General features: G+C 25.8%; 2 protein-coding genes across 3 annotated transcripts in view; one reads left to right on the top strand and one right to left on the bottom strand.

The window, feature by feature from the left end:
- Positions 1 to 15,992, bottom strand: part of LOC100203104 (uncharacterized) — a 62,772-nt gene that overhangs the window by 43,305 nt on the left and 3,475 nt on the right. The window lies entirely within an intron of this gene.
- On the top strand, positions 1,324 to 14,103 carry LOC101238360 (uncharacterized). The gene is made up of 2 exons (XM_065816603.1): positions 1,324 to 2,117; positions 12,487 to 14,103. Exons 1-2 carry the CDS (start codon positions 1,469 to 1,471, stop codon positions 13,551 to 13,553), a joined length of 1,716 nt encoding a protein of 571 aa, XP_065672675.1. The 5' UTR covers positions 1,324 to 1,468; the 3' UTR covers positions 13,554 to 14,103.

Raw genomic sequence — 15,992 nt, 5'->3', positions numbered from 1 at the left:
TATTAATTTACCGATATGCATTACCGATGGGATTTTAATACTTTTATCCTGCATTTTGATAATTATTAAATAATAAATAATCTAAACTTTATGCATCGCTTAGAATTTTTAGAAAAATTATTTATTTTGACTTTGTTTACAGGCAAGTTTATTTATTTGGGTCCAAGTATTTGTTTACCAGTATGGATTACATGAAAAGATTTACCCAATTTAAAGCTCTATGGCTTTATATCTTCAAAACTTTAATAATTAGTTAATTCATTGGTATCGGCATCGGCCTTTTCCTATCCATCGGCATCGGCCAAAAAAGTGTTATCAGTACATCACTAATATATATATATATATATATATATATATATATATATATATATATATATATATATATATATATATATATATATATATATATTATATATATATATATACATATTTATATATATATATATATGTGTGAATGATGATGATGATGAGGAGGACAATGATGATAAAGATGAGGATGATGATAATTTTACTTTAATACATATAAAAATCCTTTTTAATATATTTTTTGATAAAGGTATCAAATAATGTTTTTGAACAGTAAAGCAATAATACAAAAAAATAACAACAAATAAATTATAACAATGAATAAAAAATACCGACAAAAATAAGTAATAAATATCAAAAAAATTTAAATACATTATAAGTCAATTTTTATCAGTTAAATAGTTACAAAATTTCTTATCAACACAATTTTAGAGAATTTTACAAATTAAAACTAACCAATACAATTTAGAGCCTTCATAATAAAACTTACAAAAATATATTACTATTATTAATAACAATACCCAATGCAAAATAACTTTTTTTTAAAAAGGAAAAAAAAAAAATTTTCCAAGGTTAACTATCTTTTAATGAACTATTAATATAAAATTTCATATCATGATTTTTCAAACAAGTGAGAAGAAAAGGGAAATTGTAAAGTTTTGTAAAAAAAGAATTGTAAATTTTTCACAGTGATGCTGTCATAGTTAAAACACTCAGATCTCTAAAACAAAAAGTCAGCTTTATTTATAATGCATTATTATTGTTATTAGATGTTATTACTCTTACATTGAATATTATTAATGTTATTATTATTACTAATATTATCACTATACTTAAAAATCACCTTTTAAAATAAAAAATAAAAAACATTTTAAAAAATCTCTACATTTTTTAATTAACATTGTGACATCATAATAATGGAAGTAATGATTAGTATCAACTATAGACTAAAGTTATTAATAATTCATCGCTAACAAGAAAGTTAATTCATAACTTACAGAAAATGTCTTTAAATTAAATTAAAAATTAAACTTTACTTTTGAACTTACTTTAAAGAGTGAAAAATAAAATACAAATCTAATTGAAATAAAAAAATCTTAAAAAAATACTTTTGCAAAAATTTAAAAATATTTTTCTTTAATTGAACATTTAAAAATAATCAATGATTTTTTTGCTTCTATTGGTTTTTTCAACAGTGAAAAGTCTCAAATACAAACCTAGATGCAATCTAGACTTTTTATTTGATGGAGATTTAATTGAACAAAACAAAATTTCATGGGAGCGAAACTGTTCAAGCGACATTAAAGCAATTTGCAAAAAAAGTATTACAATATCTTACTTTAGCATGCCCCCATTTACGGATGATAATACTTTTAGTAAAAACTACTGGCCTTTTGAAGCAATCTTAACACAAATAATTTCAGCCGGTTTGTCACAATGCTGTGGAAACTGTTTACAGATAGTATTCAATAAAGTGGATAACCGATCTCAACTAACTGATGTAAATACAAAAATAAAAAGCGATATTGTTTTCCCCATGTTTACACAAGGAGCACCAAACAGAGTCAACACTACCAGAAGTCCTTCAACTATTCCTATTATCAAACTATCAACAGCGATGTTTATTACAACACTAAGCATTCCACCACAACTATTTGCACGTGATGTATTAATTGCTATTTACAATCTCTGGCCTTTATTTGGAGTATCAATAATGTTAGCTTTTACATCAGGTGTAGTTATGTGGTATTTAGATACCTGGTATAATAAAGAACAATTGCCACGAAGATTTATACCTGGATCATTTGAAGGTGAAAATATTAATTTAATTAAATAAAAAGTTTTTATTATTTCTTTTTTTATGTGCTGCACATTTTTGTAAAAAATAAAATTTAGAATCCAATAACTTTTTTCAAGAATCTTTTTAATGCTAAAAAAACAAAAAGAATATTACTTACTGTAGATGATGATGCAGTTATTTACTAAAACAACAATATATTGTTGTTAGATAAGGTTGTCTTGTTAGATTGCAACAATATATTGTTAGAATGCAACAGTATATTGTTGTTAGATTGCAACAATAAATTGTTGTTAGATTGCAACATTATATTGTTGTCAGATTGCAACAATATATTGTTGTTAGATTGCAACAGTATATTGTTGTTCAATTGCAACAATATTTTACTGTTAGATAACAACTATATATTTTTGTTAGATTGACATAATAACTATAAATTTTTTCCCTTAGACTAAAATAACTTTTTATTACTTCATAGGTTATCTAGATAGAAAAATAACAACTAGGAGTTAGACTTTGTTTGGACTATTGAGTTCATTGTTTTAATGCTGGATTTAAAAATTTAAAGTTTAAAAACTAATGTATAATAATTAATATCATGCATTAAAATGTCTTAGTAAATAAAATCATTACCATCATCATCATCAAATTTACAAATAAGTTTAATAAAAACTTTAGAACTTTATTAACATGTTTTGATTATAACAATTACCATTTTTATTAGGGAATCTTGTAATTAGTCTACTAAAATTTTGCAGGATTTCAGGATTTTACTTAAAAACAAAACAAAAAAACAATATATGGTCAATAGCAATACATACTGAGTTTAAAATCTGCATACATTAAAAAAATGAATGCAGATTTTAAACTTCTCCTAAGCCATCTTTTAGACTTTATTTAAACATTTACTGGAGTATATCCAACAACAGTGAAGTCCAACAAGAATGAAGTCCCAACAAGAGTGACCTCCAGCAAGAAGAAAAAAAATCAAACTTTTGACAAGCAATTTGACTTGATTAAATGACAGTTATTGAGGCTATTAATTCATAAATATATAACTTAAATTCATGCTTTTTTTAATTTTTTTACATAAGGTTATCTAGTTATCAAATTGTTTTATAATTTTGTTTACTTATTTTCATTAAGAAACTAATTATGGATAATGTCAAATCAGCAGAAAAATACAAAAAATGTCACCCCATGTTTTGGATTTTGCTAATGTTTTTATATGTTGTAGTGCTTATAAAAATTAAGAAAATCTGAAATTCTGAACCTCCAACCCCTTACGGTTCTTGAGATATTCAGGATTTAATTATCTTATTTATGCTAACTCAGCATTTTTTGCAAAATACTTTTTTGTTGTTAAATAGCAATATTTTATGAACTAAATGAGGTATTATCCTGAAATTTTGTACATAGACAATCTTCCACATGGCGGATACAAATTTCAATTTGAAAATTTTTTTGACTACCATAATTACATAAAAATTAGATAATAAAAGCACATATTTTGGGGTATTTTGACGGTCAAAATGGCGATGAAACCTTGATAATTTTTTTTGAGGCATTGTTATAACTTACAATATAGGTATCAAACATCACTATAAATAAAAAATATGTTACTGCATTTTTCAATGCAGCCTTTTAAATAAATACATATGCTGAGTCAGCATAAAATTTATTGCTAACTTATTTATGACAAAATTAGCTATATCTTAATTTTATGTTGTAAAAAGTTATTGTTAAAGTCTTTTTGAGGGCAATAATAAACTTATACTTTCTTTTTATGACCTGGGTAGGGCTCATGGTCTAAAGGGGAGGGGGTTATTAAGGTGGTACACTACCAAATATTCAAAAACACTCAAAGTTAAAAAAAGGTTAACTTTATATCAATAAAAATTACATTCATTTAGAATGCTATTTTACTTACTTCATTTTAATTTACCTCAATTACTTTGCCTTGAATTTATCAAAAAAAATTCATTTTAATGGGTCTATTCAAAACACGATAACTTGAAATATATTAACACAAAATCCATGAAACTTTTTATTTATATTCTAGACATGTAAGGTAAGGTATTGACATTTGGATTTTAAGATTTTCAAAGTAGATGAAAAAGCCAATTTTTTCACATCAAGTAAAAAAAAAGAAAATTTTTTAGACCTTAAAATTAAAAAAAAAAAGATTGGAGCAGAATTTAAAAACTTCAAAATGTTGTTCCCTAGAAAATAGCATAATAAACTTTTCCTGAAAATTTTAAGTGATTTGCACTTATGCTTCTCATGCTATCATGTTTACAATCAGACAATGTTTTGCAAAATTTGAAAACAGAGAAAAGCGCAAAAGAAGATTAAATATTCTTGTCATTCTTATATAAATTTTTTTTAAATAACAAAAAATTAAAAAATAAGAATAAGCTTTTTATATTATTAATCTACAATAAATTGCTTATCAAATGAGCAAAATATCAAAAAATAACTCTTTTTTCAATTTTCAGAAAATATTTCGTGTTGTACCACCATAAGCATTTTACCAACCCCCTTTCCCTATTTTTTTTTTTTTTTTTTTTTTTTGTTAAAAACATAAAGACAAGTGACTAGGAGAATTTTGTAGCCAAATTGAGCCAATTACACATACTCTCATAAAATCTCAACTAAATTTAAAAAAATAACATACAAATGTAAAAATATTAGTGTTAGAAATTTTACTATAAACCTTTATTGTTTTTTTCAATAATTTTTTCTAACTCAGTTTCTGAAATTTAATATATGCAACCATTTGTTGTAGATGGCAGATCATTGGTACATAAAACATGATTTGATGGGACCCAGCACATATCTTCCCACACAGGTCAAAAAGAATTTGGACTGGGACCATGTGGATGCATAAATTGAAGTTTATAATCTCCTTCTTTTTCATCTTTTTTGGTTATAATTCCAATCCACCAAAAATTGTCATACTTGCAATCCATATGATTATAAATAACCTGCTGCACAACCAGCTCATTTAGTATCTACACAAGATTGAAATGTCTGAACATCAGTTAGTTGACTCATCCTTTTAAAAGAAATTCTACATTAATTAATTGGTATAAAATAGTGAAAGCATCTTGTTCCTGGCAAGGTCCTTCCCATAGTAAACCTTGGATGTAATGATGATTGAACTTCATTTCGGTTTTATAAACCAAAATGAATTGAATGTTTTTTATATTGGTTACACAAAATTCAAACATCTTAACTACATCTAAAATCTGTCCAGTCATTGTCCTTTTTAACTGACTTGTGCAGTTAGTCTCTTTACTGTGATCCAAAAACCATCACAAGCAGATTTACCATGGTTTGTCACACAAAAAAAAAAACATTCAGCATCAATATAAAAGCCTTCTTTGTGATGGCAAAGATCAATAAAGTTCTTAAAGTTTTTATATTGTGCTGCACATCCATCAGTGAATTATTTAATATTACTAATTTGTAGAATGTTTGCTTTAATGTAAATGATAATGAGCTGTTGTATTTTAAATACAAAGTATACATCGTGCTCAACGTCATCAGAAAGAAAGCAAAATGACTTAAATATCAGTTTACCATTTGATTTATAGTATATAATAATAGAATGAAGTGTACATTTTGTTTTATTCCAGTGATAACTTTGCACCTCATAATAAACAATAAATTGAAAGTTCTCTGTAAAGTCACTCAATATTATACACTCATTGTGATTTAATAACTCTTTGCAGTCTTTAAGGAACTTGGTCTGACTTTTAGCTATAAATGAATGAGTTGTAAGCTTATCTATTTTATTGCATATAAGGTTAATAACATCTTCAATATTGATTTTTTGATTGATCAGTGTAGTTCTATCAGTACCTTGCCATTGGTTAATTTTTATTTCTTTATTACTATTGTCAAATTTTACTGTTAAAAATTCCTTAAAAGCAGTAATAGCAGAACATAGTAGACATAGATGTAACATGCACTCTAGATTATCCCGATTGCAAACAATCATTCCTATTAAATCTCTGCAGTCTTTGTCAATTTTAAGAACATCAGTTAACAACTTAATATTCTGATGATAGATACAGACACTAACACTGTGAGTGCTAGACAAGTTTGTGGTTACACACCATCTTGGGCGAAGGCTGCAAAACTTTAAAAATCCAACTATTAAATTAAAGTGTTCAGATTTAAATGCTACATAAGGTTCTTTTAAATTAATCAATATTAGTCTATTTTGCATGTGTTGCCTGTACATTAAATGACTTCCTCTTATACATGATTAAAGAGTAATTAATTTTTACTTTATTTACAGATCATGTAGTAATCATTTAACATTTATTAATTAGTTAAGTAAATTTAAAAATTCTGCAAAGTAACAGGAAACTAATATTTACAACATGAAATCAGAAGAAAAAATATAATAATGAGGAAATAAAAGGTTTTATTTATAAAAGAAAAAAAAATGTCTTTTATAAATGCATTTGGATTACAGCTTAGTAAAGTTTCTATACTTAAAAAATGTTGGTCTTTTACAAAAACTTAGCTTCAATAAATAAAAATACTATTTCTAATTATTGCTCCATAAGGCCTCCAAAAAGCCTATAAGAAAATTTTTTAATAAAACAAAATTTTCAATTTTGGAAAAATATTTAATTTGGAAAATATAATTAATTTTTTTTGGGGAGAGGGGGAGGGGAGGGGAAAAAGTCTCATTATCCTCCCCTCATCCCCATTCTTTGAGCCTACCTAGGCACATAAAAAAATAAATTATAAAAGTAATAAACAAAATAAATAAATTATAAATTTATTGCAAAAAGACTTTAACAATAACTTTTTACAACTTAAAACTAAGATATAGCTAATTTTGTCATAAATAAGTTAGCAATAAACTTTATGCTGACTCAGCATATGTAAAAGTTTTATTTTAAAGGCTGCATTTAGAAAAGTTAAAAAATGCAGTAATATATTTTTCTAATTATTGCTCCATAAGGCCTCCAAAAAGCCTATAAGAAAATTTTTTAATAAAACAAAATTTTCAATTTTGGAAAAATATTTAATTTGGAAAATATAATTAATTTTTTTTGGGGAGAGGGGGAGGGGAGGGGAAAAAGTCTCATTATCCTCCCCTCATCCCCATTCTTTGAGCCTACCTAGGCACATAAAAAAATAAATTATAAAAGTAATAAACAAAATAAATAAGTTATAAATTTATTGCAAAAAGACTTTAACAATAACTTTTTACAACATAAAACTAAGATATAGCTAATTTTGTCATAAATAAGTTAGCAATAAACTTTATGCTGACTCAGCATATGTAAAAGTTTTATTTTAAAGGCTGCATTTAGAAAAGTTAAAAAATGCAGTAATATATTTTTTATTAATAGTGATGTTTTATACCTATATTGTAAGTTATAACAATGCCTCAAAAGAAATTATCAAGGTTTCATCACCATTTTGACCATCGAAAGACCCAAAACATATGCTTTTATTATCTAATTTACATGTAACCATGGTGGTCAAAAAAATTTTCAAATTGAAATTTGTATCCGCCATGTGGAAGATTGTTTATGTACAAAATTTCAGGATGATACCTCATTTGGTTCATAAAATATTGTGATTTAACAACAAAAAAAGTGTAATAAGAAGCATAAATAAGAAAATTGTACCTTGATTATCTCAAGAACCGTAAGAGGTTGCAGGTTCCAAATTACAGATTTTCTTATTTTCATAAACATATAACATATTAAAAGAAAAGCAAAATTTAAAACATGGGGTGACATAAGCCTGTTGATTTGATATGGAAGTACCTTTATTTTAGTTACATTATCATTAAACATTCATAAGTGTTTAATAAATATTTAAAAGTAATTTCTTCGCTTAATCTGCTGTGATTGCATTTTTGTTTTCAACTCAATCCCAGGATTTCTCAGAGACAAGTTTTTCAATCCCGAAATCCCAGGATTAAAAAATGTTCAGGATTTAGCCATTCCTAATTTTCAAGTAATATTACTGAAAAAAACTGCTTTATAGGTTATTAATAAAATTAATTAAATAAATTTTAATTATATTAAACTTATTTAAATTAATAAAATTTAATTAAATTATAAAATGTTATGTTAAATTATAAAATATTACGTCATTTGATTTACTAAAATGAACAAAAAAGTGCGCATTTCAAACAACCCAGTCCATTTTCTGAGAAAACCAGGTAATGCTCAAAAGTGACATTATTCAATCACGCTCAATTTTTTATATAGTATGCTGTTAGGGTAAAAAAGAAGCCTGTAAAATTTCTATTTCTAAATATTTGTAGTTCCTGAGTTATGGTCAAAACATTTAAGGTCAAACTTTTTACCTTTTAACACTTTGAAAATCATTATTAGGATTTTGTAATTTTTAAAATAAATTTAAAGATAATGAAACAATTGCATCCTAAATTTCTTTTACATTAGGGAAGTATAGGTAGAAATTTCAAAGGGTGACAGGAATAATGTCAAAAAATGAATTTTAGGAAATGTCGAATTTATTAAAAAGACCTAATATCACAAAAAAAAAAAAGGAACAGTGTCGCAAATGAATTTTATGATTAGTTTCAAAAACAAAACAAAAAAAGTAAGTGTCGCAAATAGTAAAAGGAATAATGTTGCAAACAGTAAAATCGGAATAGTGTCGAAAACAAAAAAAAGGAATAGTGTTGCAAATAGTGAAAATGGAATAGTGTCGCAAATAGTAAAATAGAATATTGTCGAAAACAAAAAAAAAAGAATAGTGTCGCAAATGAATCTAAGGAATAGTATCGAAAACATAAAAAAGAAATAGTGTTGCAAATAGTGAAAATGAAATAGTGTCGCAATTAGTAAAAACGAAATAGTGTCGCAAATAGTAATTACTATTCCTTAGATTCATTTGCGACACTATTCTGTTTTTACTATTTGCGACACTATTCTGATTTCACTATTTGCGACACTATTCGGTTTTTCCTATTGCGACACTATTCCGTGTTTACTATTTGCAACACTATTCCTTTTTTATGTTTTTGACACTATTCCTTAGATTCATTTGCGACACTATTCTATTTTTTTGTTTTCGACAATATTCATTAAATTCATTTGCGATATTTTTCCTTATTTTGTAATTCGACAATCAATCATGCGACAATTTGCGACACTACTCCTTTTTTACATTTTCGACAATCAAATTTGCGACACATCCTTTCAAAATCAAAAAAACTGAGGAAAATCTTTTTTTAGTCTAAAAATCATAAGCTGAAATCACACACTTTAAAATTTGGGGCTTGCTAAAACATGACAGGTTCTTGCAAGGTATTTTATTGTTTTTGGAAAGGGTATCCAGGCTTGAACAGAAATGGCATGTGATTGCATGCTTTAACTGACCAAACTGATAATTTTTTTTTTACAGTTTGATCATGGCTGTTTTGATGTTTTAACAATTTAAATCCAATTAAAAAAATCATTACGTTATAAATAACTTTTAACTGTAGATCTTTTCTAAAGCTTAAATCTTACGCAAAGGCTTTACATAAAATACAAAATTAATTATAACGATTGATTAAAATAAACCCAATTAGTGTAAATTAACAAAAAATACTTTTTTAAGTGTTTTTTTTATGTAAGCATCTATTTTTTATAAATTTTAACGTTTAAAATTATTTCTCCATGTCTTCTTTAAAAATTTTAAAACATTATTTTTTTAAGTTACTTTAAATAATGATTAAGTTAAATTGAATCTTTGCGTCACAATTGAATGATTTAATTGCTCTACTTTTTTTTTGTTTCTGTTTTCACAAAGAATTAAAAAAACTTAAAAGTTACAAAGAATTAAAAAACTTAAAAAGTTAAAAAACTTTTATTTTTTAAACTTGACTTACTAATCAGAGCATGAAATGATTTCAAATTACTATTTTAAAAAGACTACATTAATTTTTTAAACAATACGTTTTTTTAATTTTTAGAAAAAATTGTTTGTATGATTTAAAAATATGTATTTTTTCTTATCAATAATTTAATTTTACTTTTCAATAATTTTAATACAATTTGTTAATTTTTTAAACAATCATTAGAATCAGTAGATGCGTAACTTTAATAAAAAATTTCAAAAAAAAAGCTTCAAAGTAAATTACTTCAAATGCAATTAAAATTGTAAAAAAAAGTAATTTCTGCTTTGAGTTGGAGCTTATACATGTTTTTTTTTATAAGGAATTATTTTCTTTTTTATTTAGTTTTTTTAATTTTTTTAAACATCTAAACAATCATGGTCAAGCTGACAACAAAAAAAATTATTTGTGTGGTCAGCAATAAAGTTTGATTGCACATCATTCTTGTCCAAGTCTGGGTATCCAATTGTAATTTTAATGGTTTAAAAAAATTACAAAATTACTAGATAATAAGAGTTATCAAACATTCAAAAATCCGCCATTAAGAAAAATGGGAAAGGTCCCAAGATTGAATGTATAGATTTTCTGATACTCCATAATACCATATTTTTAATGCAAACTCCAAACTTAAGTATGTTTATGCTAATGTCAAATGAGAATGTTTTGCAAAAAATTGCAGTAATTGGAACCTGGGAGCCAAAATACCCACAAAAAATTACCCCTTTCCCCAAATCCTCAAATGTGAGTACAATGAGTAATTAAACTATTTTTTCACTATCTTATACTAAATTTAATTTCAACCATAGATTTTTAATTTTAAACATTATCTAATAACTCTAATAACTGATTCTAATCTAATAACTGATAGTACCGCGCTTAACTTATTTCTCTGCGCAGCGGCCTTGTTCGTCAAGGTTCGTGTTTCGGAGTTAGAGAGTTGAGAGAGGGTTATAACCACAAGTAGCCTCCTCATCTGTAGTGCCCTTCTCGGCCTTGGGGAGTTGAATTATAAAAAAAAAAAAAAAAAAGCTCGCCTACTCTGTTTTATTGTAGGCTTAAAAGTCAGCATAATATATGCTGCGATCTACAGGTGTGATAATTTATTCTAGCGTGTTTTATTCCTAAGAGTTTCAGTACATGACGCAATTGATTTTTTTGTTTGCATTAGAGATCAATTATATAAACAAATAAAAAAGTCATGTACTAAAACTCTTCGGAACAAAATGCGCTTGAATAAATTATCAAATCTGTAGATTGCGGTTTATATTAGTAACTCCCAATTTAATAGTGGTTTTTTAATCTAATTCACTCCCAATAATAGTTTGCAGCCTTGATGGGAAAGAATTAGGTTTAAAAAAAAAATTAAAATAAATAAAACTAACTGTCATGACCCATACAATATGGGTCGTAGTAAGTTTGTTCCACACCCGACTATATCTAAACGTGTTCTTCATTTATTCTCTTGAACCATTTTTATGTATTCTTTGTTCTAATTATTTCAAGGTGATAGTGAATTTTGTCTAAATATTTAACTTCATTGAGTTTGCATAGTTCATAACAGTTGCTTTTTTAACATGTTGATCATCAGCAACATTTAGTCCATTTTTTGTCAATTAATCATAAATTGGTTACTACCCATACTTTTGCTCAAAAGTATCAAATATTGCAACACTTCATAGAAAGACTTAAAGACAGGCTCTAAGCTACTCCAGAACCTAAAGCAAGAAAATAAGGCCAAAAAGTCAAATAAAGAAATGCAAAAGATAAAAGTAAAGCTTCAGATGAAACTCAACAAGTACAACATAATTAAAAATAGTTGCAGAGTCATATTCCTGATTCTGCAACTATTTTTAATTATGTTGTACTTTTTTGACATGTTGCTGATGATCAACCTGTTAAAAAAGCAACTGTTATGAATTACCAAACTCAATGAAGTTAAATATTCAGACAAAATTCACTATGACCTTAAAATACCTTTACCAAAATACTTGCTTCAGACTATGAAAAACTCAAATTTCATCATTAAATTTTTTTTCTATTTAATTAAAATAGTTTTTTTTTTTAATTTAAAACAAAATTCAAATAAAATCAATTGGTAACTTGTAACAAACTCAGTTAAATTTTCCTATTATCTTAATAGCCATTAACAATTGATATCTTAATGGTTATTAAAAATTAATGTTTTAATTGTTATTAAAAATTACTAAGAACCAAGTGGTTATTAAAACTTAAATCTCATTAAAAAATTGAAATACCTTTCTCAATTATAATTAAATTATGAAGTTATATAGAAATGAAAAATTATTATAACAATTAAAAATAATAATAAAATAATCCACACACACACACACACACACACACACACACACACACACACACACACACACACACACACACACACACACACACACACACACACGCACACAAACACAAACACACACACACACAAGCTTCATTGTTATATGAATTTGTTTATTAAATAATTTTTTAGGATTTTGGTGGGCATTTGTCTCTATGACAACTGTTGGCTATGGTGATATTTCCCCAAAAGGTCATATAGCAAAAATATATGCAATGTTTTGGATACTTTGTGGCATCACAATAACAGCACTAATGACTGCAGCTCTAACAACAGCAATTAATGATGTATCAAAACGATATGAAGCCTCAGTAAATAGCGGAGATATTGGCATATTAAACAATCATATTTTTGAAAAAGTACTTCTCATGAAAGGAAATGCAAAACAGCATTACATGGATACAGTAGACAAGTTAATTGAAAAAGTTATAGATGTAAATAAACCAATCAGCGGATTCCTAGTAGATTCTTACACTGCAAAAAACCAGCTCCAGACCCATATGAAAAAATCAGATAATAACTTGTTTATAAGAAATGTAATTGATGATGTTGACCAGTCATATTATGGGGTTGCAATATATGATGAATTTCTATATGACTTATTTAATGAGTATTTAGACTACCAGAAAGATTTGATCAATGATTTTGTTTATAAAAAGTTTAACAACTTGCCAGATATATCAAACCCAATAATTGAAGCAAATATTTTGTTTACAACTCAATCTGGTATTTATAAAAATGTATTAATTTGTAGTGCATGTATGATTCTTTTTCTACTTTTTTTTGGAGCAATTTATGAACTATGTTCTCTTAAAATGAAAGCTGCAAGAGTTCACTCTAGAAAAACAAATTTAAGTGAAGAAGAATTAAAGATTGAAAATGAAATAAAACTCATAACAGAAAAATGGAAAAAAAAACTACCTGAATTTGTATTAGAAGGCACATTTAAAGTGAGACATAATGAAGAAACAATTGTCAACTTGACTATAAAAAAAAAAGAAGACGTAAAAGAAGAAAAGCTCAAAGAAAAAATTGTGAATACTACAACAAATATCAAGACAAAAAAAAGTATAAATAAAAATGTCAATGGAAACAAACAAAACGATTTCCATATTTATATAAATAATGATAAAGATAAAAACAGTCAAACAGAGAAAAAAACAAATAAAAAAAGACCATTGCCAAAGTTACAACCTTGACAACAAAAAAGTTTCATTAATTTGAATCAAAATAAATTTTGCATATACAACAAGAAATAACTACAATAAGTATAAATAAGTATACAAATATTAAATAACAAGCATAACTTAAATAAAAGGTAAAGAAAAAAAAAAAAAAAAAAGCATCAATGCTTCTCTGACCTTTTTTATGACCATCTGTTGATTGTTTTTTTTTGAAAAAATGAATAACAGATGGTTGCCCCCCTCTAGTAGGTTTTGGAAATAGTCTAAAGGGTGCCAATGTTTTGCACCTATTTTGACCCCTCATTGCAATTACCTAATAGAATCTCATAATATTACTTACAACTAACTGTAAACAAAAATTAATACAACACCAAAGAACAATTTTTGATTTCAAAAAGATTTAAATCTCAAAAGTATAGTAACTACCAGTTTAGTAATGGGAGTATTTGGGCTGCTTTAACTTTAACAGAGTTTTATAGCCTTGCTCATCTCAATCATCAGGTTTAAATCCAATCAAATCTATTTATGTAGGATAGACTAAGAACTAGTCAAGGTCTGAATAAGATATATACGTATATTAGTATATTAGTATATTATAGTATATACGTATATTAGTATATTAGTATAGATATATACGTATATTATAATATATATACGTATGTTAGGGTGCATCCAACGCCCCATACACTCAAAAATTGATCTGTCCCTATTCTTAAAACTTTCTGTTGGTTCTCACAAGACACCCTGTTAAATTTTTTCAAAATTGAATGAGATTTAGGGGGGCCACCTCAAGTCTGAAACTTGCAACAAGACCCTAAACTGAAGGCAAAAAAAGTTTTTCAAAAGTTTGTCATGTTGGGTCTCAAAAGAAGCGAAACTTTATAAAAATTTCAAAAATAGTTATCATTTTTTTGTTAAAAATACCTTGAAAATTTTTTTTGACAAAAACATGAAAAAAAAGTTTTTTTTTAATTTTTTGTTAAAAAATAATAATTTTTATGCAATAAAACTTAGAATAATAATTCTTGTGTAAAATTTTGTTATTTTTGAAATTTTTATAAAGTTTCGCTTCTTTTGAGACCCAACATGACAAACTTTTGAAAAACTTTTTTTACCTTCAGTTTAGGGTCTTGTTGCAAGTTTCAAACTTGAGGTGGCCCCCCTAAATCTCATTCAATTTTGAAAAAATTTAACAGGGTGTCTTGTGAGAACCAATAGAAAGTTTTAAGAATAGGGACAGATCAATTTTTGAATGTATGGGGCGTTGGATGCACCCTAACGTATGTATGTATGTACTTATACATACATACATATATATATATATATATATATATATATATATATATATATATATATATATATATATATATACAATGTGGGAGAAAAATTTGTGTGTTTAAATTGTTTTATATCAGCATCAGGTTGGCACAAAATTTTATTATAATTAATTTATATAGAATTAAAAACTTTCTCAGCTGTCTCAGCTTTTATTTTAATTGTTTTGTTTACTATTTTAATAGGTCAAGATTTTTTATTAACCCCAAAATATTTAAAACTATGTATAAAACTTAAGATTTTTTTTTAAAAATCACACTTAAGATTTAATTGTATGCTTTTTGTCATTTTTACTTTGATTATTTTATTAAGGATTTGAATAAAACGTTTGCTTTTCTGCTGGCTTTTTTAAAACTTTATTTAGAAATTAATTAAAACATTTGTGTTTTCATTTTTATTTTAGTTATTTTATTTAGAATTTAAATAAAATGTTCATTTTACCAATTGTAGTTTATTTGAAATAGCAAATAAAATTAGGTTTTAAAATTTTTAGGTCAGTAAAATATTGCCCTAATGACTTTAAACACTGTTAGGTCAACATTGTTGAAGACCACAATTCCGAGGGCTGTATATATTAGAGTGTCCCAAAAAACAACTTTTTTAAATATCTGCTCCCACCCTCAAAATGTGTTTTATATAATAATTATGGAATTCAAAAATTTTTAGGGGTCCCTAAAAAGTTTTACAATTCCATAATTTTTTAGGGGTCCCTCAAGACCCTTGAACATCAGACAGGTCCCTTATATCAAAAAAAAGTCATTTAAAAGTTTATCATGTTGGATCTCAAAAGAAGCAAAATGATATAAAAGTTTCAAAAATAATTATAATTTTATTAAAAAATTAAATTTCAATTTAAAAAATAATTATAATTTTATTAAAAAATCAAGTCTCAAAAATAATTACAATTTTATTAAAAAACTAGATTTTATTAAAAAATTTTAAATTTCACTGTCTAAAAACTAAAAAAAAAATGCATTTTTACAAAAAAATTGTGTTGAAATTTATGAAATGTTTATTTTTGAAATTTTTATATAACTGTGCTTCTTTTGAGACGCATCATGTTGGGTATACATACTTTTAAAGGTCTTTTTTTTGATGATATTAGGGACCTGTCTGATA

The sequence above is a fragment of the Hydra vulgaris genome, chromosome 13, assembly GCF_038396675.1.
Source record: "Hydra vulgaris chromosome 13, alternate assembly HydraT2T_AEP".
NCBI lineage: Eukaryota > Metazoa > Cnidaria > Hydrozoa > Anthoathecata > Hydridae > Hydra > Hydra vulgaris.
The sequence above is the reverse complement of the archived record's forward strand: the minus strand, read 5'-3'. Positions and strand labels throughout refer to the sequence as shown.

Excerpts from the sequence above, each read along its gene's own strand:
- LOC101238360 (XM_065816603.1), top strand. The coding sequence starts at position 1,469 with ATGATTTTTTTGCTTCTATTGGTTTTTTCAACAGTGAAAAGTCTCAAA. Across the intron at positions 2,118-12,486 it reads TATACCTGGATCATTTGAAG|GATTTTGGTGGGCATTTGTC; the intron begins GTGAAAATATTA and ends ATAATTTTTTAG.